Source organism: Chiloscyllium plagiosum, chromosome 28 (genome assembly GCF_004010195.1).
Source record: "Chiloscyllium plagiosum isolate BGI_BamShark_2017 chromosome 28, ASM401019v2, whole genome shotgun sequence".
Classification (NCBI taxonomy): domain Eukaryota; kingdom Metazoa; phylum Chordata; class Chondrichthyes; order Orectolobiformes; family Hemiscylliidae; genus Chiloscyllium; species Chiloscyllium plagiosum.
In genome coordinates, this window is record NC_057737.1 from 32,363,614 (window position 1) to 32,389,426 (window position 25,813).

The 25,813-nt window shown below is 40.1% G+C and overlaps 1 protein-coding gene across 1 annotated transcript in view; it reads left to right on the forward strand.

Annotated features, from left to right (window-relative positions):
• The window catches only part of LOC122564095 (eosinophil peroxidase-like), a 40,250-nt gene that overhangs the window by 11,232 nt on the left and 3,205 nt on the right, over positions 1 to 25,813 (forward strand). Inside the window, exons 2-12 of the mRNA XM_043718656.1 lie at positions 2,439 to 2,532; positions 3,959 to 4,134; positions 4,649 to 4,781; positions 7,572 to 7,701; positions 10,632 to 10,838; positions 15,422 to 15,764; positions 16,630 to 16,790; positions 17,858 to 18,116; positions 19,562 to 19,732; positions 21,681 to 21,918; positions 23,264 to 23,469. Of these exons, the coding sequence (XP_043574591.1) occupies positions 2,439 to 2,532; positions 3,959 to 4,134; positions 4,649 to 4,781; positions 7,572 to 7,701; positions 10,632 to 10,838; positions 15,422 to 15,764; positions 16,630 to 16,790; positions 17,858 to 18,116; positions 19,562 to 19,732; positions 21,681 to 21,918; positions 23,264 to 23,469 (2,118 nt within the window). The remainder of the gene's footprint in view (positions 1 to 2,438; positions 2,533 to 3,958; positions 4,135 to 4,648; positions 4,782 to 7,571; positions 7,702 to 10,631; positions 10,839 to 15,421; positions 15,765 to 16,629; positions 16,791 to 17,857; positions 18,117 to 19,561; positions 19,733 to 21,680; positions 21,919 to 23,263; positions 23,470 to 25,813) is intronic.

A 25,813-nucleotide genomic window follows, 5' to 3' on the forward strand; every position in this document is an offset into this window, starting at 1 on the left:
AGCGAGGCAGCCTTTGTGTGGAGCCACAGAAAATGGGGGAGATACTAAATGAATATTTTGCATCAGTATTTATTGTGGAAAAGGATATGGAAGATATAGACTGTAGGGAAATAGATGGTGACATCCTGAAAAATGTCCAGATTACTGAAGATATAAAAGAGACCTAAGGGGCAACTTTTTCACGCAGAGGGTGGTACGTGTATGGAATGAGTTGCCAGAGGATGTGGTGGAGGCTGGTACAATTGCAACACTTAAAAGGCATTTGGATGGGTATATGAATAGGAAGGGTTTGGAGGGATATGGGCCGGGTACTGGCAGGTGGGACTAGATTGGGTTGGAATATCTGGTCGGCATGGACGGGTTGGACCGAAGGGTCTGTTTCCATGTTGTACTTCTCTATGACTCTATGACTCTAAAAAACATTAACTGTAGATAAAAGGGAGCCAGCAGATATAATGTGCGGAGATTTCCAGAAGGCTTTTGATAAGGTGCCACATCAAAGTTTATCGAAGAGAATAAAATATCATTGTGTAGGGAATAACATATTGGCATGGAGCGGAGATTGGCTAGCTAACAGAAAGCAGAGCATACATATCATTGGAGCATTTTATTGTTGGCAAGAGATAGACCGCCACAGGGATCAATACGGAGGATTCAATTTTTTACAATTAATATAAATTATTTGGATGAAGGGACTGAAGATACTGTTGCCAAATTTGCTGATGCACAAGGGGAGAGAGGAAAATTAAGTTGTGAAGAGAGCGCATGGACACTACAAAAGTTTTAATGGTTGGTACTAGTCTGGCAAATAGGATACAATGCCAATTTTGGCAGAAAATAAAAGAAGCATATTATCTGAATGTTGAGAGATTGTAGAGCTCTAGGATTTTTTATTCATTTGTGGGACTTCGGTGTCACTGGCTGGTCAGCCTTGACAGCCCATCCCTATTTTCCCTTGAGAAGGTGGTGGTGAGCTGCTGTCTTGAATTGCTGCAGTCCACTTACTGTGGGTTGACCCACAATGCCAGGAAGGAGGGAATTCCAGGATTTTGACCCAATGACCGTGAAGGAACACCGGTATATTTCCAAGTCAGGGTGCGAGTGGCTTGAAGGGGAACTTGCAGATGCTGGTGTTCCCAAATATCTGTTGCCCTTGTCCTTCTAGATGGAAGTGGCCATGGGTTTGGAAGGCACTGACTAAGGATCTTTAGTGAATTTCTGCATCTTGTAGATAGTACACGCTGCTGCTACTGAGCACCGGTGGTGGAGGGAGTGGATGTTTGTAGATGTGAATGCAAAGGGATTTGGGTGTCCTCCTGCCTTATTAGCAAAATGTTGTTCTGAAGGAACAGAGAGTAACTAGTAAAGCAAATAGAATGTTATAGTTTAGTGTGAGGGGCATTGAATAAAAAGCTAAGAAGGTTATGCTTTGCCTTCATAGGGTGCTGGTGAGACTATATTTAGAATGCAGTGTACAGTCTTGGTCTCCCTATTTAAGGAAGGATATAAATGCATTGGAGGCAGGTTAGAGAAGGTTTACTAGGCTAATAGCTGGAATAGTCAGGTTTTCTTTTGAGGAAAGGCTGGACAGCCTCAGCATTTTGATAGTTGGAGTTTAGAGGAAGAAACAAATTTGTTGAAACATAAAAAATCCTAAGTGGATTTGACAGAGCGGATGTGGAAAGGATGTTTCCTCATGTGGGAGAAACTAGAATGAGGGGTCACTGTTCAATAATGTGGGTTACCAATTTAAAACAATAAGGAGAATTTTTTATTTCCCTCAACTGGTTATGAGTCCTTGGGACTTTTGTCCTTAAAGGGCACCGATGGAGGAATTTAAAATACTTTTAAGGCAGCAGTAGATCACTTGATAAGCAAAGGAGTGCAAGGTTATCAGGGTAGGCACGAAGGTGGAGTTGAGGTTAAAGCCAGATCAGTCTTGATCATTTTGGTTGGTAGAGCAGTTTGGATGGGCTGACTGGCCTACGCCTGCTTCATATGTTCACATCTTCCATCTAGTCACTGTAAAAGACAGAAAGATTGTATGGTTTTCTTTGTAAACAATAGTCACAACATTAGGGAAAATCATGTGGTCTGTATTCCAAAAATAATTTCCTCCTGTCCTCAGATCTAGGAACAACCATACTGGTCGTCCCTGGTGTACAGTTGGTAACAATTCCAGTGCTTGCTCTACAAGGGGTTTAACTTCTGGGTTTCCAGACTTGCCACTCCCAGTTGGCAGATATTAGGGAGCAATTCTTGTTTCAGCCTGAAGGTTGCATCCTACTCCACTTTCAAGGAACTGTGAACTTCATCAAATTGTTCTGGTTTTCTCCATGGCTCCAGTTTATAATCATCTGATATTGGAGCCTTTAGCTGATCAGGTTTCTCAACTGACTGTATGATTGAAGCTGCTAGTATTCCTCTTGTGTGTCCAGATCCAGAGAAAACCCTGGTCAGCCAAATTGTATCCAGCTCAGTAGAGGAGGCTGTCAAATTGGTGGACAAAGCATATAAAAAGACCAGAGATGGGTGAGTAATTATCTCAGTAACACTGGCTGAGACTGGAACTAGTTGCATGATGTGATCTAAGTTTATTATTTAAACATGTTTGTTATATCCAATGCTAACTCTTAGGCTTCGAATTGAGGATTAAGAATCTGTTGGCATTGTTTTTTTTAAAGATGTATACTGCTATGAAGGAATAGTGTTTAGATGTGTTTCAATGTTTTGACACCTATTTTACTGTTTGATTTTAGTCTGAGTTTTCTGTCTCATTTCAACAATGGTTTAAGGAAGGGAACTGCAGACTGGAAAGGATTGAATGGATAATTTGGACTGGAAGGTCAGGCAGGGTTTACAAAAAACCTTCATCTGTAAATTCAACTGTCAGGAACTATATACAAACCATTGTTAAAAAAGCTGAAATGTCCTTACAGTAGGAAATGGATTTGCCAACAATGTAACTATTCCTGGCTCTGCATTAACCCCAATTTTCAAAAAATGAAATCTCAACAAAACGTCCAAAAATCTTATGGAGTGTAATGTGATGGATATGGATAAGATGCTTTCTCTGACCACTGAATTGAGAACCATAAAACATAAGAGCAGAAGTTAGGTCATTCAGCCCATTGAGTCTGCTCCACCATTCCATCATGGATGATAAGTTTCTCAACCCCATTCTCCCGCTTTCTTCCCGTATCGCTTGATCCTCTTGATACTCAAGAACCTATCTATCTCAGTCTTAAATATACTCAATGACCTGACCTCCACAGCCTTCTGTAGCAATGAATTCCATAGATTTACTACTCTCTGGCTGAAGACATTTCCCCTTATGTCCATTCTAAAAGGTCTTTCCTTTACTCTAAGGCTATGCCCTCAGGTCCTAGTCCCTCCAACTAATGGAAACCTCTTTCCAACATGTACTGTATGCAGGCCACTCAGTAGTCTGTGTGTTTCAATTAGATTCCCCCATATCCTTCTAAACACCATCGAGTATAGATCTAGAGTCCTCATATGTTCCTCATATGTTCAACTTTTCATTCCTGGGACCATTCTCATGAACCTCCTATGAACCTGCTCCAGGGCCAGCGCATCCTTCATGAAATATGGGGCCCAAAACTGCACACATTACTCCAAATGTGGTCTGGCCAGAACCATATAGAGCCTCAGAAGTGCATCCTTGCATTTATATTCAAGTCCTCTCAAAATAAATGAACAAAAAAGTAGTGATGAAAGTCTTAGAATCGCTGAATCAACTTGATACTTTTTGGACAAAGAAGGACTGAATGGATGTATTAATGGATCAAAGGATCTTCCTCATCTTTAATTATGAAGTAATTGTCATTTGTTATCTGTTAACTGACTTCTGTAATGGTATCTTAGTTATTTACACTCTTATGGACCACCTTGGTGACTGATAAATGATGCTTCATATTTGTTGCCTTCTTCATTTCAGCCACAAACTGAAGATTGCTAAAAGGACTTTTACCTCATCTGACCTCCTTGCCTACTTCAAGCAGCCCACGGCAGAAACCAGAATGGCAGTGAGGTCTGCAGAGTATTTGGAAAATGCACTGACTCTCATCCAGAGTCATGTCAGTAACGTCTACAAACGCTCACTGAATGCAACAGGTCAGTTTGGAAAGAGGCTCTGGATGTAAGCTTGTGTGCATGATTCCTCAGTGTGACATTATGGGAAGCCATTCTTTTCCTCATCATTTGTTGGATAAGAGTAGGTACAGCCAGTCATATTTATAGATATCTTCCGCCCAAAGTTTCCCTGTTCCTTACCGTGGCATTTATTTGTTTGCAAAACTACAAAAGTTTTCTTACCAGAGACAAGATAAACTGAACCCGGCTTGACTGAAATGTTTTCGACTGGAACAATCTATTCATTAACTAATGGAGCATCGATCATAAGGACTGCTGTCAGAAAATGAATTTCCCATTTGCATAAATAAAATTATATATTACGTGAACAATATTGACATGGGGTAGCGCAGTCATATTCAGTTTGACCTTTGTCTTACCTCAGCCAAGAGAACATGGGTTAGAGCAGTCATATTCAATTTGATCTTTGTTTTAGCCCAGTCAATAAAACCTTACCAGAGATTGCAATGTTCTCACAAATGTGTGTATCATACAGATCTTTTAACACAGGCTGACGTGGACATCATCTTGCGGAACACAGGTTGTTCAGCTAGTTTCCTACCCATAGAATGTGAGGACAATTGTTGGTCAAACCGGTACAGGACCATCACTTCCAATTGCAACAACAGGTAGGTTCTGATAAGTCTGATGAGGATTACATTCAAGATGAATTCCAAGTCAATTACTCAAGCACAAGCTTGAGGTAATCCATCAGAACTGCAGTGAAATGTGATATTATTGAAGCAAAAATCCTACCGTTTGAATTATTTTCAGAACCAAATCAGTAGACATCCACAATTAAAGTGATAAAATATAGCATTTGATTTAACTATATTCACCATGCAATATCCACCTGGACCACATAACCACCAGACACTTAGCAATACCTCTGTATAAATGAAATGGCAATCTTAGGCAAGATAATATGGCTGAAGACAAAAAAGGCTATCTAATTAAACTTTTCTAATTCACTTGTGGGACCTGGGTATTGCTGGCTGCCCAACATTTATTGCCTGTCCATAGTTGTCCTTTTCCTACACTAACTCATGTCTCCAAGATTTGGAAATCTATGTACAATTTGAAAAATTATAAAACATAATACATAAAATGTAGGTAATACATAAAAATCTGTTACATCAATATAAATTAAGTGGTAAAAGAATTGAGTTAGTGTAGGAAAATGGCATTGAGGTAGAACAGCGTTTCAGTGGAGACTTGAGGTGCTGAGTGGCTGACTCCAGTTGTTTATCCCAATATATCATTTGCAGATGATACTAATCTAGGAAAACCTTTGGAATTAAAATAATTCATCTCAGAAACTTCCAAATGACATAGATAAAATACTTAAGCGTGCAGAACAGTATCAAATAAAATTTAATGCTGATAAGAGTAAAATACCGCACGAGTGTAATGTACTCCATAATTGTGTTGCAGTAGCCTCGGATGAAACTTAAAATGTGTAAAGAATCCTTCCGATAATGTGATGACCAGAAGTGCAATCTGTATGCCAAGTATGGCCTACTTGGTGTTTTATGCAGTTCTGGCAAAATCTCTTGCTCTTCCATTCTAGGCCATGTGTCTAATTTGCCTTCCCTACTTTATAAACAGCCTGCTATCTTCAGGAATTATAGACAGTGTTATAACACAGCAGTGAACCTCTCTATTAATTAAACTAAACGCCAAGAAAAGCTCACCTCACCTCATAATATGAGTAACAGACTTCTCTCAAATTCCACTATTTAAAGAAAATAATATCAATTTATTCTAAACAGCAACTATTCACAACTCCAAACCCTCCTTCACTATCCTGTCTACCTGTGTCTCCACTTTCAAGGAACAATGAACCTACACCCCAAGGTCCCTTCATTCAGCAACACTTCCCAAGACCTTACCATTAAGAGTATAGGTCCTACCCTGATTTGCCTTTCCAAAATGCAGCACCTCACATTTATCTAAATTATCTAAATTAAACTCCACTGCCGCTCCTTAGCCCTTTGGTCTAACTGATCAAGGTCCCATTGTCCTGAGGTAACCTTCACTGTCCACTATGCCACCAATTTTGGTGCAATCTGCAAACATACTAACCATTCCTCCTATATTTACATCCAAATAATTTACATAAATGGCAAAAAGCAGTTGATCCAGCAAAACTCCTTGCAGCACATTTCAGGTCAGAGGCCTTCAGTCTGAAAAACAACCCTCCACCACCACCTCTGTCTCCTACCTTAAAGCCAATTTTGTATCCAAATGGTTAGTTATGCCTGTTACTCCTGTAGCTTATGGCTATCCTCCTCATTATTGACTAGCCTACAAAATTTTGTCACCTGCAAACTTCATCATACCTCCTACATTTAAATCCAAATCATTAATGCATACACTAAGGATCCCAGCACTAAGCCCTGTAGAAATCCATGGGAAACAGATAGCCAGTCACAAAAACATTCCTCAACCATCACCTTCTGCTTCCACCTCTCTGCCAATTCCAGATCCAATATGCCACTTTACCTCGAATCCCACAGGCTTTTAACTTCTTGGCAAGTCTACCATGAGGGGCTGTATTAAAAACTTGCAAAAGTCCATGTAGACCACATCAAATATATTAACAACATCAACATTCTTGGCTACCTTCTCAAAATAATTGATCAAATACATCAAACATGACTGTTCATTTCAAGAGTCCATGCTGACTACCCCTGTTTAATTCATCCATGTCTCTCCAAGTGCAGGTATGTTCTATCCCTCAGAATTCTTTCTAATAGCTTCCCCATTACTGAAGTTAGACTGGATGGTTTGTAATTTCCTGACAAGAAAAACTGGAGTAGTCAGTCTCAGGTAGTTTTGGCATCAGGATTGGTAGTGAGGGATTAGCCCAATGTAACTCTTGAGTCAGTAGGGATTAGAAGGACAATCCTGTATATATAATATGGTGTAGTTAATTAGGAAATGAAAAGACCCATCTGTACAATACCTACAGTCAATAGGGTTGGATGTGCAGCACCTTCACATCTAAAATCTATAGCGCTAGGAAGGACAATCCTGTCAGCTCCTTGGGTCAGGAGCGGGGTGGAAGGGCAGTTCTGAGGGAACCTGGTGTCAATAGGAAGTTAGAAATGTTCCTGACAGATTCTGCTGTCTTTGACAGGAAGTTGTGAGGGAACCTAGTGTCAATAGGAAGTTAGAAATGTTCCTGGCAGATTCTGCTGTCTTTGACAGGAAGTTGTGAGGGAACCCAGTGTCAATAGGAAGTTAGAAATGTTCCTGGCAGATTCTGCTGTCTTTGACAGGAAGTTGTGAGGGAACCTGGGGTCAGCAGAGGAAAGGAAGTGCAGTCTTGCATTGGTCCCGGGACCATTAGAATTGGATGTAAAACAAAAGTGAGATTAAATAAACTGACCTAGTCTTTGTTTGTATATTTCCAGGAAGAATCCTTACCTGGGAGCAGCTAATAATGCACTTGCCCGCTGGCTCCCAGCTGAGTATGAGGATGGTTTCTCACTTCCAAAGGGATGGACCGGGAAGAAGTTATATTCACGATTCCGTTTGCCACTAGTAAGTTTAAAAATAAGCTGAGACAAAGAATTTGGTCAGTTCTGGCCCAATCACTGCTCAAACCTCAGCATTCAAGAAGAAATATATAGGCACTAAATTATTTATTTTTGGTAAGCCCTGGTTAGGGTAACAACTGGAATATGATTTTTAGATTACTTACAGTGTGGAAACAGGCCCTTCGGCCCAACAAGTCCACACTAGCCCTCCGAAGAGCAACCCACTCAGACCCATTCCCTTACATTTACTCCTTCACCTAACACTATGGACAATTTAGCATGGCCAATTCACCTAACCTGCACATTTTTGGACTTTGGGAGAAAACCAGAGCACCTGGAGGAAACCCATGCAGACACGGGGAGAATGTGCAAACTCCACACAGGCAGTTGCCTGAGGCCCGGGTCTCTGGTGCTGTGAGGCAGCAGTACTAACCACTGTGCCACCGTGCTGCCCTTCTGTTGGAGGCAGCAAGTCCAACTAAACAACTAATGAAAATAAAAACCTTTTATTATAAAGGCTTAGATTCCTTTCTACACATCAGCTCATCCTCTGAACCATCCTCTAGTGAATGCCAGATGTTGAGAGTTGTTAGAGCTGGAACTATCATGCTGATTGTTTTCTATTACTTTCAATAGTATATGGAAATGGATGCTGACGTAAAGTTTATTCAGGAAACATCAGCCATCAAGCGCTAATGGATAGCTCAAGATTGTGTGTTTGAAAATGTTGCCTGTCCAGTAGTTTCCTATATTTCAATACCTTTCAATAATCTTGTTCATATCCACATAACACAGTAGGGAAAATTTTCAAGATATAAAGTCAAAATCTTGACATCCTCACAACTTCTGAAGCTCCACCATATTAAACTGTTGTGAAAAGACTAAGTTTCATGATGTAGAACTCTATACTGAAATTGAGACTGATGTATATGTTGTGCAAGTTTCTGCAACTTTAAGGGCAATCTTCCATTGCTTATAGGACAACTTTCATTATCTCCAAATCATTTTTCTGCTGAGGTACCAACATGAGATTTCTCAACCTGTAGAAAACGTTCTGGTCCAAAGAGGACAGTAAAGGCACATCTTTACTGACATAGAGTCTTTTAGCACCGGAACAGAGTCTTCGGTCCAACCTTTAACCTTTCCTATTCATGCACCTTTCCAAGTTTTTTTTAAAGTTGTAATTGTATCTGCCTCTATCATTTCCTCTGGCAGGTCGTTCCATACACACAACACCCTCTGTGTAGAAAAAGTTTCCCCTCAGGCCCCTTTTAGAGATCTTTCCCCTCTCACCTTAAACCTATGCCTTCTAGTTTTGAATTCCCCTAGCATGGGGAAAAGACCTTGGCTATTCACCTTATCCATGCCTCTCATGATTTTATGAACTTCTATGACGTCATCATCCTTCAATGCTCCAGGGAAAAGGTCCAATTTATCCAGCCTCTCCTTATAATTCAAACCCTCTGCTAACATCCCTGCAAATCTTTTCTGCACTATTTGCCCATTTAATACCGTCTTTCTTATAGCAGGGTGACCAGAATTATACAAAGTAGTCCAATTGTGGCCTGGCCAATGTTCTGTACAGCTGTAACATGATGTCCCAACTCCTGTACTCAATGCTCTGACCGATGAAGGCAAGCATGCCAAATGGCACCTTCACCACCCTGTCTATCTGCAACTCCACTTTCAAGGAGTTATGTACCTGAACTCCTAAGTCTCTCTGTTTGACAACAAACCTCAGGGATGCCTTCAGGATTCATGCACCCAAACATTTAGGGAATAGTACCTTTGTAATACATTTAAATGAAGTTACTTCTGCAGGCAGGAAATCAGGTCACAAATTTGTTTGCAGATATATGGTTATGGTATTGTGCAGGCCTAATAGGAACCACAAACCTTAAAAAATAGAGTTTCTTACAGTTTTCCCACAGCTGTTGCATATAAAAAAGGTGAAAATCACATTCTTAGTGCAGTGTTGGTTGCTGTCTCATTAGACACAGAATACCTGGTGGTGGTTTTAACCTGCAAGCAAGGGATGAGGTTGACATGATGGGTCTGTCATGATAACGTCGTCTGGTGTTAGAATTAAGCCAGTGTTAATGGCATCACTCGTCATCATAAACCAGCGATCCAGCCAACTGACCCTGGCTGCTCAATTTTTTTTAACGTCAATTTATCACGACGTTGTGTCTGTCACACATACCACTGATACATGGGAGTAGACAAGCCCCTCCCCAGATAAAGGGTTGCAAATAAGTCTTGTATGTCTTATAGCATTCTTACCATAAATTAGGTAGGAGTGTGACCAAAGACCCAGAAATTGGAATCCAAGCAAACCCAGGTGCCAGTCTCTGCTGTGTCTCTGTAGGAGACTGTGCTTGGAGCAGAATTTCCATCCTCCCCAAACATGAGTTCTGACGTCAAACATGATGTGGATGATGTTGAGAACTGTCAGGTAAGGACCGTCCCTAACCATTGTTTAGGGTTCTGTCTGGCAGATAATCCAGATGGAGTGAGGTGCATCAACCTTCTGTCAAAAGTGTGCAAGCCACCAAGTGGTTGATGCCCATGCATACATCTGGAACAATGAGCATTTAACCTCTGTTTTCAGCCTATTTAGCTTATTTTGCTAGGGGCTCAGAAAACCATTGAAATGTACAATTTGACTGGATTTGCCATGGCTAACCAAAGTGGCTGGAGTGTGTCACTACCATACTTCCTTAGTTTGCTGTGACTGTCAGGCAAACATTCACAACAGAAACTTTTAATCCCAGACACTCCAATAAGGTCAGAGGTACAAGTTTTCAATTGGTTCATTCTGGCACATTCAACGGATTTGCACCCTGTGGATTTTTCAGACCTTGGCACTGTGTTCTCAAAGTGATGACTTAAGCTAATGGTTTTGTGTTAATTTATTTCTTTTTCATTTCTTAGGTGCGAACTGTATCAAACCACATTCTACAAGTGGCCAATCAGATTGTACCATTGGATCAGGAGCATAGTCACTTCTTTGTACAGTGGGGCCAATGGCTTGACCATGACTTGGATCTGGTTCCTCAATCTGGCAGCACTGAAACATTCAACAATGGTGTTGGCTGTGATAAAACATGTGCAAAAAGAAGTCCATGCTTTCCCATCAAGGTTAAGACACTTTGTACTTCACACAGAGCCCTACTTAGCAATCAGCCAAATTATTTTCTCAAGAAAACAGAAAAATAATTCATTTTCCACTATTATATTCACAGATTTATATCAGTCTGCTGGTATAGTTCAAATCTCAAAGTTGTTTTGATACCCATTGTGTCTCCTTCTCTTTCCTAATCACAATTGCCACTCCCTCAGAAAATGCCTCCTCTACTTCTCTATCCTTGTGAGCTACAACTTCATTCAAATTCACTTTCCTCTTCAATCCTTGAACACATTATTTCCCAAATCCATGTTTATCTGCCTTACAGATTTTATTACCAGCATGGCCATGGTATTATTCAAAATGACAATTGACATCCTCATTAACTCTGACCATGATAACTTATCTCTCCTCATCCATCACAACCTCACTGCTGCTTTTTGTGTTGTTGACTGCACATTTGCTGCAATACCATTCCTCTATTCTACAGGTCAATGTGATCTTTCTTGCTGATTTACTTCTACTGAGCTGACTGTTGTCAGAATATCTCCACCAATGGTTTTCTTCTGCTTTCTCTCACACTTACCTTTGAAAAATCACAAGGATTTACTTTTATTTCCTTTCCATTTTTTATCTGCATCCCACAATTTTGCAACATCTATTTGAGACATGCATGTCAACTACAGTGAATACAATGATGACGTCCAGTTTTATCTCTCTCAAATCTTTCCCTACTGGTATGTTGGTCTGTCGTGAATGAGTTGCAACATCCACCAGAAATACTGGAAGGAATCACCTTCAGTCCCAGACATGAGTTGACTTTGGCACTGATTCCACAGTCCTATCAAGCTGAATCTGACTCTTTACAAATTTGTGCATTTAACCTCAAGCTGACATTTTAACCCTATATGGTCTATATCACAAAGACTTATTTTCACCTTTGCATCATCTGTATGTTTCTTAAGTATTTTTTTATCTGTATGTCCTTGCTTATTATGATCTGCCTGTACTAGTCATAAACAAAACTTTTCACTGTACCTCAGTCCATGTGACAATAAATCCATCAAACAAATCAAACCAATACATGTTTGAACTTTTAACCCCCATGTCAGCCCATTTGTCACCTCCAGGCCTAACAATTCCAATGCTGTTCTGTCCAGCCTCATACCCTCTACTCTTCATGAACTTCAGCATATCCAAATTATTCTCTCTACATTCTGCTCATCTTTAATCCCTGTTAATACTGATCTACATTGGTGCCAGGTTCGATAATGAATTCAATTTTAAATTCTCAACCTTATTTTTAAAATTACTCATGGCCTCTTCCTTCTCTATCCTTACAAACCCACTCCTCACTGCTATCATCGGTGAGCAGGTCTTCGGCTGTCTAGACTCCATGTACTGGCATTCTCATCCAAAACCCCACTGAATTCCACTTTCATCTTGCTTTTTTTTAACTGTCCTTTGAGAACCCACATCATTTAATGACCAATCCGCTGTTCCTTCCTTGACTGATTCTATCTTTGAAATACCTTTGGAAACTTGTCTAAATTAAAATTAATTTAATTTAAATTGCTATTGCTGAAATATGCCTGCTGAAAACTCAATGATATATCCCTGATAAGTGCCAGCAAAGTCTCTAACTGTAACAGTTATACACCAACGACGTAGCTATAAATATGTGCAGCCTTAACAATTTACAGATTTGCGATCATTGGCTCACTCTATGTTCCTGAACAACTCTCCTTCCCCTTCCCCACCCACCTCCTCCCCCTCCCTATCACCAACACACACCAGTAACTATAGATAGTATTGATGTACACTCTGAGATTAGGTCAGACTCTGCTGCTAATAACAAATTTTTGATTAGATGATATCTTTGTCATATTGTTATTACTCTGTATTGCACATATGTAGGTCTACCAAGTTGTAGCTTGTAAATCATCAGCTTGCTTTTAACCTGATGCTGATACACTGGACAAGCATGTACCTATATCTATGAAAATAGGGATGCACACGTTTGAGCTCAATGAAGTCATCGAGTCATAGATTCGAACAGCATAGAAACAGGTTCCTTTGGCCCACCATATCTATGCTGTATAACAAATACACTAATCCCATTTAAAAAAATTCATTCATTTTGTAGGATGTGGGCGCCGCTGGCTGGGCCAGCATTTATTGCCTGTCCCTAGCTGCCCTTGGGAAGGTGGTAGTGAGCTGCCATCTTGAATTGCTGCAGCCCACCTGCTGTGGGTTGACGCACAATGCCAGTAGGGTGGGAATTCCAAGATTTTGACCAAGTGACAATGAAGGAACAATGATATATTGCAAGTCAGGATGGTAAGTGGCTTGGTGGGGAACTTGCATGCAGTGATGTTCCCATGTATCTGTTGTCCTTGTCCTTCTAGATGGACATGGTCATGGATTTGGAAGGTGCTGTCTGAGGATGTTTGGTGAATTCCTACAGTGCGTCTTGTAGATAGTACACATGACTACTACTGAGCGCTGTTGGTGGAGGGAGTGGATGCTTATAGATCAAGTGGGCTGCTTTGTCCTGGATGATGTCAAGCTTCTTGTGTTGTTAGGACTGCACCCATCCAGGCAAGTGGGGAGTATTCTATAACACCTTTGACATGACCCTTGTAGATGGTGGACAGGCTTTGGGGAGTCAGGAGGTGAGTTACTCGCCGTAGTATTCCTAGCCTCATTTAACTGCACTTGGTCGATAGCCTACTATTCTCTGGCATTTTAAGTGCTCGTCCAGATGTTTCTTAAATGTTGCAAGGGTATTGGCCTCTCTGCCACCCTGTCAGGCAGTTTCTACCAACCTCTGGGAGAAAAATCATTTCCTCAGATCTCCTCGAAACCACTTACTCCTCACCTTCAAGTTATGCCCTGTGGTCTTAGATACATCTGTCATGGGGGAAAGATTGTCATGATCTACTCTGTTTAGGACACACAATTCTGTATACCTCCATTAGATCTGCACTCATCTTCCTCTGCTCCATCGAAACAAACCCGGCCTATTCAGTCTCTCATCTTAACTGAGACTTTCCTTCTCCAGCAACATGAATCTTCCTCGCCAGTGCAATCATGTTCTTCTGATAGTTTGATGACTAAAATTGCAGACAGTATTCCATCTATGATCTAACCAATGTAACAAGACTTTCTTGCTCTATATTCTATGCCCTGGTAATGAAGGCAAACATCTGTATGTCTTCTTCACCACCCTGTCTTCTTCTGCTGACAGCTTCAGGGTTCTATGGACTTGTACACCAAGGTCCCTTTCTCCTTATTACTCCCTAGGACCTCTAATCACTCAACTGTAATGACTGAAATATTACAGATATTGGCAGTCACTCAATGACAGTCCTGCATAAAACTGTCAATGTTTTCTGGTGTCCTATCAATTCTTCAATCCAACTCAGAAAGGAGCTTTCCATCAATGATATTTTTAGTTTGAAAATCTATGATGGCTAGACTTCTAATTTTGACAGCTCCATAGATGTTTTGTAAAGATATCCAATAAGTATTAGGTTTGCCGAATTGATTTACTTATATTTTTCGACATGAACATGAACTATCTATCTAATGAGCAGCTGCAATCTCACCACCACCCTGATCCAACCATTCCATTCAATCAATAAACCAGCCTACTATCTTCTACCTTTGTTTATAACTAGTTGAATAAAAACAAAAAGGCATAATTTTAAAAATGTTGCTATTAAATTTCTCCTGGATTGTTCTAGCAGGGTCCAGGACATTAATCTGCAACCAGGTGTGGATTAATGTCCAGGACATTAATCCACACCTGAAGTACAGTGTGCAGTTCTGGTCTCCAAATTTGAGAAAAGACATTCTGGCTATTGAGGGAGTGCAGCGTAGGTTCACGAGGTCAATTCCTGGAATGGCAGGATTACCTTACACTGAAAGACTGAAGCGACTGGGCTTGTATACCCTTTCGAAGATTGAGAGGGGATCTGATTGAGACATATAAGATTATGAAAGGATTGGACACTCTGGCAGTAGGAAACATATTTCCACTGATGGGGTGAGTGCCGAACCAGGGGACACAGCTTAAAAATACGGGGTAGACCATTTAGGACAGAGCTCAGGAGAAACTTCTTCACCCAGAGAGTGGTGGCTGTGTGGAATGCTCTGCCCCAGAGGGCAGTGGAGGCCCACTCTCTGGACTCATTTAAGAAGGAGTTGGATAGAGCTCTCAAAGATAGTGGAATCAAGGGTTATGGAGATAAGGCAGGAACAGGATACTGATTAGGAATGATCAGCCATGATTATATTGAATGGCGGTGCAGGCTCGAAGGGCTGAATGGCCTACTCCTGCACCTATTGTCTATTGTCTATTGTCTATTGTCTATTGTCTATTCCTGGAACCTACAATCTTGGAGAACTGATGAATCTATTGATAGTTGAGGTTAGCGAAAGATATTCAATTTTGTCAAAAAAAAACTGCATGCATCTATATTTGCAAATATATCTTTGAGAGACAACAGAAATCTTGGAATTTAATTTAATTTACTTGTGTGCATTGATGTTTGAAACTAATTTTGCTCTTGTTCGTGTCATTCCTTGTCAGATACCTCTGGATGACTCCAGGTTCAATAAGAGCACAGGCTGCATGCCTTTCTTTCGATCTGCTCCTACATGCAACACTGGTTATCTGGGCTCACTCTCTGGACATGTTAATGTTCGGGAACAGCTAAGTGCAGTGACATCATTCATTGATGCCAGTATGGTGTATGGTAGTGGTAAATCCATTGCAAATCAACTCCGAAACAATACGAATGATTTGGGATTGCTGGCAGTTAATCAGAACCACTCTGACAATGGGCTGGAATACTTACCATTTAGCAGCAAACATTCAGAGAGCCCTTGTGCTAAGAACCCCAATGGTACTGGAGTCCCATGCTTCTTAGCAGGTAAGAATTCCACTACATGACATGTCATGTGCATATAGAATACTTCTCATTAATGTTCCATGGCATCTTCTTCAATGCAATTTTAAGGAATTTTTAGAATTCCTTGGATGGAAGGTTCTTTAGATCAAGGAGACACATTCCATACAATTCTGCTGAGCACTGTTACCAGTGAGTGGGGTGAAATCTATTAAGCATGCTCTCTCTTTATCACTTGGGTTTGACATTTTAGATGTACTGTGCCAATATCACTCAGGTTTAATGGGTTGGAGGAGGAAATGTTAAACTCAGCACATTCAGAGCTGACAATGCTTTAAATTGTAAATGAAAGGCAAGAGATGGACTGGTAGTCGATTATGAGACGCATTGGTTAAAATCGCTGAGCCATTATGCTGCCAGTTAGTAGATGAGAAATAAACTGCATGCCATTGTTTCCAAAGGGAAGCCAAAAATTAATCTTTTCCTTAAGCTCTCTGTTTTGAGAATGGTTTAATAAGTTATTATATAGATTTGTTTTTGATTGGGAAACTTTCCTTCATTGGCCTGATCACTATTAATTCCAATTAATTAAACCAATTCAGTTCTATCATGAGAATTTGTTGTTCTTTAGGTGACTTTTACAGCTACTGGCATCAATGATTAGTAGGAAATGGTCATAAATGTCAATTTGCTTGTTGAATGTGCAGACTTATCTCATTGAAGCTTGTTAGGTTAAGGAGGATAGCAAAACTCCAACTAAAATGTGTGCAAAAGTAAAAGAAAAAAGGAAATAGTCTTAGAATAGAAATGTTCCTGTAGGCAAAATTTTAAAATGTATTTTTACAATTGTGCAAAATTACCATCAATATGGCCGTCACCTTGTCCACAGGTGATGGACGTGTAAATGAGCATCTGGGTATATTATCTTTTCATGTATTGTTTCTGCGGGAGCACAATCGCTTGGCGAGAGAGCTGAAGAAGTTGAATCCACATTGGAGTGGAGAAACAATCTACCAGGAGGCGAGGAAAATCATGGGGGCATTTCAACAGGTAAAATAATTGCAGGAGACATCCAAACGAAAGGACACCATTTTGTATTGTATACTACCTAATTTTTCTTGTGCTGCATCCTGACCCACTTTAGCAATGCTCAATCATAATTTTTGGTGGAGTCGTAGAACTGCCTTAGACTGGGGAGTCAGAGTTCAATGAGATGCTAATAAATATGGTAAAATTATAGAATCGATGTTCCATTATTAATGCTTCTACTACTTTTAGCAGAAATTCTATCTGTGCAGTAAGACTTTTCAGGTTTTTAGATTGTTAACAAAAGATTCACAATTATCTCACAGCTTTTGTCACCTCAGGACATTTCAAAGCCCATCACAGCAAACCAATAGAGGATTTTACAAGTGTAGTCACTGCTGCAATGCAGAAAACTGGGATGTCAATTTGCAAAGAACAATCTCCCACAAATAGCAATTTGATAATGACTAGATAAGCTGTTTTTAAACTGTTTAGAAATTTATATTAGCAAGGACACTGAGGATAACTCACATGCTCTTCATCAAAATAGTGCCTTGGGATTTTTACATCATCTGAGGGAATAGATAAGGCCATGCTTTAATGTCTGACTTGAAAGATGGAATCTCCCAATAATATAGCACTCCCTCAGTATTGTGGCCAATCACAAAAGACTCAGCCTGGACTTTTGTGTTAAAGTCCCTTTCGCAGTACTTGAAACTACAGTGTTCTGACTTAAAGATCAAAACTATCCATTAACTCACCACTGCCGAGGCTTGAGAATAGAACAAGTAAATTTAATGAACCTTAATCATGTTTTGACATTTTGCGAAATCCTAACTGCATCTTTGATTTTTAATTATTCTCTTTTTCTGCCAAATTTCTGACCTTTCTGCCACTATTGACACTCCGGATCAATTCCTTCATAACTAGGCTACTTATTGGACCCATCACGTGAAGAAAACTTTATTTCACTTAGCGCTGAGTGAAAAACCAGTGCTTTGTTATAGTCTGAAATCCATTCTTGTCTAGATTTCTTTCTTCTTACTAGATAATACATTTACCCATTCCTCTCCCTGACTCCTTTTTGACAGATAATAACCTACAGAGACTATATTCCTCGACTCATTGGTTCAGATGCAATGCAGAAATATCTTCCTCCATACAGAGGTTACAATGAATCTATTGATCCTAGAATTGCCAATGTTTTTGCTACAGCCTGTTTCCGGTATGGTCACGTCACCATTCAGCCAATCGTCCATCGTTTCAATGAGAGCTACCAAGAACATCGACTTTACCCAAACCTGCTCCTGCACAATTCCTTCTTCTCTTCTTGGAGAATTGTGGATCAGGGTAAGTAATAAATCTCAGTACAAATTAATCATATGCTGCCACTGAGGCTGTAGTGTAAAAGCATACTGCCTCTGGATGTTGCTGAAACATTACTCCCATTTCTCGGCCGTCAGTGCAGCACATGGAGTTGTTGTATTAGTAAGTTGGAGCATTGTCACCAGTGAGTCTGACACTAATTCCAGGACAGGTAAATGCCTAAAATCTCCAAGGATGCCGTGCAAAGAGTATGAGCTGCACTTTGCCAATTCTTATTGCTGTAGTGTACAATAAATACCTTTCAGAGGTTAAAGAGGTATGATCTGATCCAACAATGTGTGCTTTACATAAAGCAACACTATTGACAAGTGTAACTTGTCATGTTAATTGTAAATGTAAATGTCTTCTAAATGCTCAATGGTGCAACTAACTTGATGATGTTCAATAACATAACAAAATGAGCTTTTATTATTACTAATTGTTTTCAGCGCGGAATGTTATTTCTTGTACTTCAGGGAATAATGTTATGTTTCTGTTCATAAGAATACTCTGCTGAAGACTACAATTATGGGAACTATGAGCACAACAGGCTTTCAGTGTAAGATGTGTTAGGAGTTAAGTGCATTTTTGTGTGAATTGTCATTATTGCATACCCAATCCATCAATGTAAATGCAATTCTGATAGCAACTTTTTTAGCCTGTTTATGGTTAATCAGACATTTTTACACAATCAGCTTTGTTTCAAATTTGAAATTTCCATTGTAATGCAGAGTGAGTTTATTGATTATAGGATGATGCTCAAAATGTTCAACTGCAGACTGTTGCTCTCTTTTCAAAAATAATCTGCTCTGCCTGGTTGTGTGAGACATTGTGCTCCTTAGACATGACTAATCAGTACAAATTAGTAAAGTACTTGTTGAATTTTTGCATCGAACACTATCAACGTTTTCTACTACACATTTGTAAAATTTGTTATGTGTTGTCCATTTTAATACTGACAGATTTGGTGAAAGCGTGTTTGTACATGACAATGTACATCTACTTTTCTAAGGATACACTTGTGCTCATGTGAGAGTGTTTGTACACTCAAGCTCATGTGAGCATCATACATTTATGGAAATATAAATACCATGTACAATGCATTCATTCTTTAGCATGACAGAAGACAGTCATATTCTAGCCACTGATTTTAGAGTGACAGGACTTAAAGTAAACCTTTTGAGATATAAATCCAATGAGGTATAACTGCGCTATGACAGTGAACTTTGGTTTCTGATGGCAAGTGGCTAAGGTGAAACCCTGGTTACATCTGAAAATGAGTTTGATCAAGAGTTAGGTGCCTATTGCTGTCTGTAATTTTTAGTATTTCCCAACCAATGGGAAATCGAAGATAAGAAAACAAGCTGAAAAAGTAATTGTGGAGGAAAAATACTATTGACATTTATTGCCATGATGTTTTATTCTTTCAGGTGGAATTGATCCAATTCTTCGGGGACTACTGGCCAATCCGGCCAAGCGTCAGGAACAAGATCGGATGATAGTAGATGAACTTAGGCAACATTTGTTTGAGTTGACCAGTCGCCTACCGTTGGACCTAGCTTCATTAAATTTGCAACGTTCCAGGGATCATGGACTTCCAGGTATCGGGAAACACTTTCACACATTTGAGAGTACAGAAACTTTCTTATACTTACAGCAAAGTGCACTCTAAGATAAAAATGCATACACAGACATAAAAATAAATAAACATTCAGATTCACACATGTGCGCGCACACACACATGGTAGACACACATGCATGTACACAGCATACAGTCAATGCAAACACATCCATACAGACACAAACATGTATACTTCTCCAGAATACGTTGTGTTCAAACTACTTTGTGCTCATTGCAGAATGCTACAGCTATGCTTTGCTGTATAATCTTATGAACATAAATTTAACATTAGTCCCTGAAGTATGAAGGACAGCACTCTTACAGTGCAATGGTCTGCTTGTATACTGTTGGAACCTATGCAGAAAATGGTGCAAATTGCCCATTACACACTTGTAACTATAGTAACCGGAAGAAAAAAATGCAATGATGGTGAACCATGTGAAAGATTTTTGTCTGGTTTGCACTGCTTTTAGTCTCTGTTGCACCTCAAATGCTTATGATAATCACTTTTCTATTCCTAACATCATTCTCATAATTATCCTGAATGCAAACCTTAGTGAATCTCATGGTATAGGATAAAAGGGACCATAATGTTTGAGGTAAAATTAAAGGTCGAACTATTACAGGGAAACATTATGGTGTAAGGTGGGTAGAGGGAGGATTTTGAAAAAGTTGGGGAATTTTAAAGGAAAGGAGATGTGCGTACATTGACATTTTTACAGTTTTATACACCTTATCTACTCTTCAACAGCATTAATGACTCCACCATACATACAGATAGCACAGATTGGCACTATCCCTGGAGAACAATCTTGCCATATGTGCTGGGTTTCAATTGCCTCTCCAATTCATCATTCATTCCTCTGTTTCATGCCTTGGCTCTTTCTCCTACCAGGAAAAATGGGATTTGTTCAAAGGGGGTTCACGGTGTCCACATCTGTGTCCTGGTTGTTAATTTTAAAGATCTGCCGAAGCTCCTTAACACTGAAAATCCAGCCCCAGGTATTGCTAAGACACCAGAAGAGGAATTTAATTATTAAAGGGCTGTCATGCCTAATTCAATTGATCACAGTGTAATTAATTGCATTAGGAGATAATCACCTCTAAAGTCTGAGTATCATCACTGTGGGCATAAATCCTCTTGTGGTATTAAGTGCCTTGAATGCTTTGTATACTCCTGAGTAATGTATCTTATCAGTTGTTCAGTAAGACCTCCTTTCTCATGTAATCTATCGTGATGCCCCATCCCTATAAACAAGCACTGCTTTATGCTTACAGTTTGCTATCAGCTGCCAAGTCTCTGTCACTGCTGTTTAATATTTAGCACCTAGAAAATTGACAGCCCTGACCATGGATGAGAAAGCAAAGTGGGTAGCACAAATGAGTTGTGGAAAACATCGGAGTGCCCAAGCATACTCACTTTTAGTTATTTATTTTTGCTGTTGCAGGAGTTGTGACATTCTGCAGTTTCTATGTGATTAAGTCAGATATTTTACCAGTACCTTAAAATAATTTTATTAAACTGTCAATATTTTAGTAAGTAATTCATTATGTGGCACATGATGCAGACAAAGGACGTCCCAGATCCCTGTCCTAGTTAGTGCATACTCATGGCTCTGTTCACAGAGTGGTGAGGAAGTGACAATTGGTTCTTGGGTTATGGAGGGTTATTAATTGGACTTCCTGTTTCTGTGTGCACTGCTGGTCATCGGGCAAAGACAGCATTCAAGCCCTAACTGTGGCATAAATGCCTAACTGGCTGAACTTTCAATTAAATGGCCATGGTGGTTTTGGGGGAGTGGGGGGGGGGGGGGGGGGGGGGTGTTGAGCTGGTGAGAGCTGGCACATGGAGAATGGGAGTTGGGAGAGAAAACCAGAGGAGAAATGAATGAATTGTATCGTCTCCTTTCCCTCTCTTCTGATCACAGGTTACAATGCATGGAGGAGATTCTGTGGTCTTTCTGAGCCTAGGAATTTGGCAGAGCTCACTGCAGTCCTCAGAAATGGAAACTTGGCAAAGAGCCTGTTTAGGCTGTATAGAACTCCCGAGAACATTGAGCCGTGGTTAGGAGGAGTGTCTGAGCCAGCTGTAAATGGTGGAAAGCTGGGCCCACTGTTTTCCTGTCTGGCAGGACAGCAGTTCAAAAACCTACGAGATGGAGACAGGTAAATGACAACTTATTACATGCATGGAAGTCAAAAAGATAAAAAGAAAGCTTTACCAACTCACTCATGCAGATAAAAATGGCTCCTAGTCTGGATTTTAAAGCTTTCCCTTGAGCCCCAACCTAGAGCACCATTGAACTTCTCCTACTGTAGGGAATGATTTTTGATGATTCTTGGCTCAATTAAATTTAAAGCACCATCTTCAGAAGGGCTTGCTGATTTGCTCACCACTCCTAATTCCTCCTTTGACTGTTCTCAATGTGGTCTCCAGCTGTTACTAACAATAGAAAATGACCTGAGGTCACTCAGCAGCTCAAATTGATGTGTGCAAGCTAGTAGCAGGACAATGGTGGAGGAAACATTTATGTGGGAATCATAGAGGTAATCTGTTAAAGAGAACAGCTACTTCTCAGCTGAAGATACATTACTAGGGGTTATTTGTCTTTGGCCATCAAGCTGAGCTCAGTCTTGTCTTCAGCTGAAGTTACTCTCCAGCAACAATAATAGAAATTTTGTCAAATTTTCTTTTCTGGATAACAAGACCAGATGAAATTAACTGTTTTAATTTATTTCCTGAGACCCACAAAGACTGTGATCTTTCACTCTCTGTGCCTTGATTCTTCTGCAACGTGCATATGGAATCATTTTCTCATAAGACATCAAGAGCAAACAAAACAACTTAGAGTAAACAACAGCTAGTGAGATGCTAAGTATAGTGGGTAACATCGCTGCACTAATTATCCAGAGGCCTACGTTAACACTCAGGGGTCATGAGCTTGAATCATGATAACTGGTGGAGTCTAAATTTAACTATTTTATAAAATCTGGAATTGAAAGCCAGTCTCAGTAATGGTCGCTACAAAACTGCATCAATTCTCATAAAAAAATCTTTGATGAATGTCATTTAGGGGAGGAAACCTGCTCTCCTTATCTGGCCTTGCCTATCTGTGACTCCAGACTCTCAGCAATGTGGTTGACTCTTAGCTGTCACTTATAATGGTCTAAAAAGCCATTCAGTTTAAGCGCAATTAGGAATGTGAACAGACGCTGGGCTTGCCATCAATGCTGACATCCCATGTAAGAATAACTTTTGAAAAAGAGGTCTGTGATATACTTCTGCTGAGGAAGCATTAGTAGATTGGCAGCATATCCAGGGAATCTTCTGCTGCATAATTGGAACTTCCCGCTCCTTGGATGCTGCCTGACCTGCTGCGCTTTTCCAGCAACACATTTTCACCACTTCCCACTGAACACCAATAGATGCAGTCTGATCATAGTCTGACACATAGTACAGTCCAAGAATTGCCCAAAATGCCAATGTAACATCTTTTCCTTTGTACTTTAGATTCTGGTGGGAAAATGAAAAGACTTTTACAACCAGCCAACAGCAGGCTCTACAGCGGGTTTCACTGTCCAGAATAATCTGTGATAACACCAGGATTGAAGACCTCCCGCAGGATGCCTTTACCTTCAGACCATACCCTGAAGGGTTTGTTAAGTGTGCTCAGATTCCACAGGTAGACCTGAGTGCTTGGAAAGAGAACATGGAAGGTATAGTATTGCAGGGGTACAGTTGTGTTTCTCCTTGTCAATCCTTGTCAATCTTTGGCTGGCCTACATCTGGCAACATCTGTTTACAAAGAAGAAACTGGAGATGGAGTTAGAGAAACCTTTCTAGATAATATGGAGGTGAAAGCATTAACTTGTGAGAATAAAAGTTTATTGTTTGTTTGATTATCAAATAAATGAAAGTAATTAAGGTTGTTGCTAAGAATATAATAATGATACAACTTGAATGTATGTATATAAAACTTCCCACATGTAATTCCGATTGACAAATGGACATTGCGTGTGTTCACTGTGATGGTTTGATCATGTAGACAGTTTTGGATGACTGTTGAATGAAATATGTCCATTCAGATCAGAAATGTGGCCCCGAGTATTGAATGAGTTTTCATTTTAACTTTTGACCTTGCTTTCCTGCTGATCCTTCTGATGTCGATCTCTTGCTGTGTTTCACTGAAGTTCAATGTAAGTTCAAAGAACAATATCTCACCTTTTGATTGAGGCATCTCATACCCTTTCAGCCAACACCTTGAGTTCAACAATCTCAGACTGTGATGTCTGCTCCCTTTTATTTTCATTCTCTTCATATGTTTCAATTTTAATTACTTTTCCTTTCTTTTTGTTTTGGACAGCAGCTGTTCTCTATCTGTCATTCATACCTCTGCTAGACACAGATTTTCTTCCTTTACTAGTCCCACTAACACACTCATTGGCCTTAGACCAGCCTGACAATTAATCACTCCTGTATTCAATGTTTTAACAAACCATTTTTGTTCTCTTCCCTCCCCCATTTCACTTCCTTAGAACTTATTACCTTTCCATTTTCTTTCCAAGGTCTAATGGAAGGTCACAGACAGGGAATGTTCACATTGCATCTGTCTCTATCAGAGACAAAAAAAAAATTGAAGATGCAGGAATCCAAGGTAGACAGGCAGGAGGCTTGAAGATCACAGCAAGCCAGACAGCATCAGGAGATGGAGAAGTCAACGTTTCAGGTTTAACCCTTCAGGGCCTGCAGTCCTGAAGAAGGGTTATACCCGAAATGTTGATTTCTCCACCTCCTGATGCTGCCTGGCTTGCTGTGATCTTCCAGCCTCCTGCTTGTCCATCAGAGACTGAGCTGCCTGACCTGCTGACTATTTCCAGATACTTTTGCTTTTATACAATGCTGATTCTTTTATAAAGCAGCAGAATAGAAGAAGCATCAAATAGCTAAAAGCACAAAGATTTTGCTTTTGCCTGGATGAACAGGAATCTCTTCTGAGGCCTCTAGGCTGCTGCTGACACCATGGGTTACTCCTCCTCTCCACAGCTGCTTTCCCAAGTGTGCACCTACATTTTGTCTAACTCTGAATGGCCTGGTTTAATGTCAACCTGAAGATGGTTACGTTTAACACCCAGAATTTACAATTGGCATGGCAAAAAGGCTCCCTCAGGTTGGAGCCAGCTTCCTGCTGCCGCGAGGGGGTGGGGTATAACCAGATGGTGCTGTCTGTTGGCCAGCTGTCTGACTGTTTAAATCTATTCCCATTTATTTAGTAAAATGTCACTTGTCTCAACACCACTACTTTCCTTTAAACTACACAGTAATGCATCTTGATTGACTAGTTTTGTGATATGCTTCAACACTAGAATGCATCCATGATTTACAATCTTGTAAGTTTGTAAACTGTGCTATTGTGCTTCATGGTGTATAAAGTGTAAGAGTTTGACAGGGCTAATACTGAGGAAAATTCCAAGTACCTCCCACTATGATGTTCTCATTTGGACTTCTGGGCAGAACAGCTTAGGATCTTGAAGGCTTAACACTCAAAATACTGATCGTCCACATATCTCTATATCTCTATCTACAATATCAAGGCATCTTATAGCTAGTTGCTAACATACTATAAATGACTTCTTGTTCAATACAAGAATCTTTTCTAGTTAGACTAGGAAGTATTTTCCCTCTAGGGCCGGGTGCTGGCAGGTGGGACTAGATTGGGTTGGGATATCTGGTCGGCATGGGAAGGTTGGACTGAAGGGTCTGTTTCCATGCTGTACTTTTCTATGACTCTGTGACTCTACCACATTAAACCCAGTAGACTCTATAGTTCCCTATACTTAAAGAACACTGTGGCAGTAAAAAGCTCCCTTGTTGAAGTACAGACCTGGTTTAATTGCACATTCAACACACTGATCAGGTATGGGATCTTATAGAATCAACGAGTCATACAGCACAGAAACAGACCCTTCAGTTTAATCAATCCATGCCGAACGTAATCCCAAATTAAATCAATCCCACCTGCCTGTTCCTGGCCCATATCCCTCTAAACTTTTCCTGTTCATG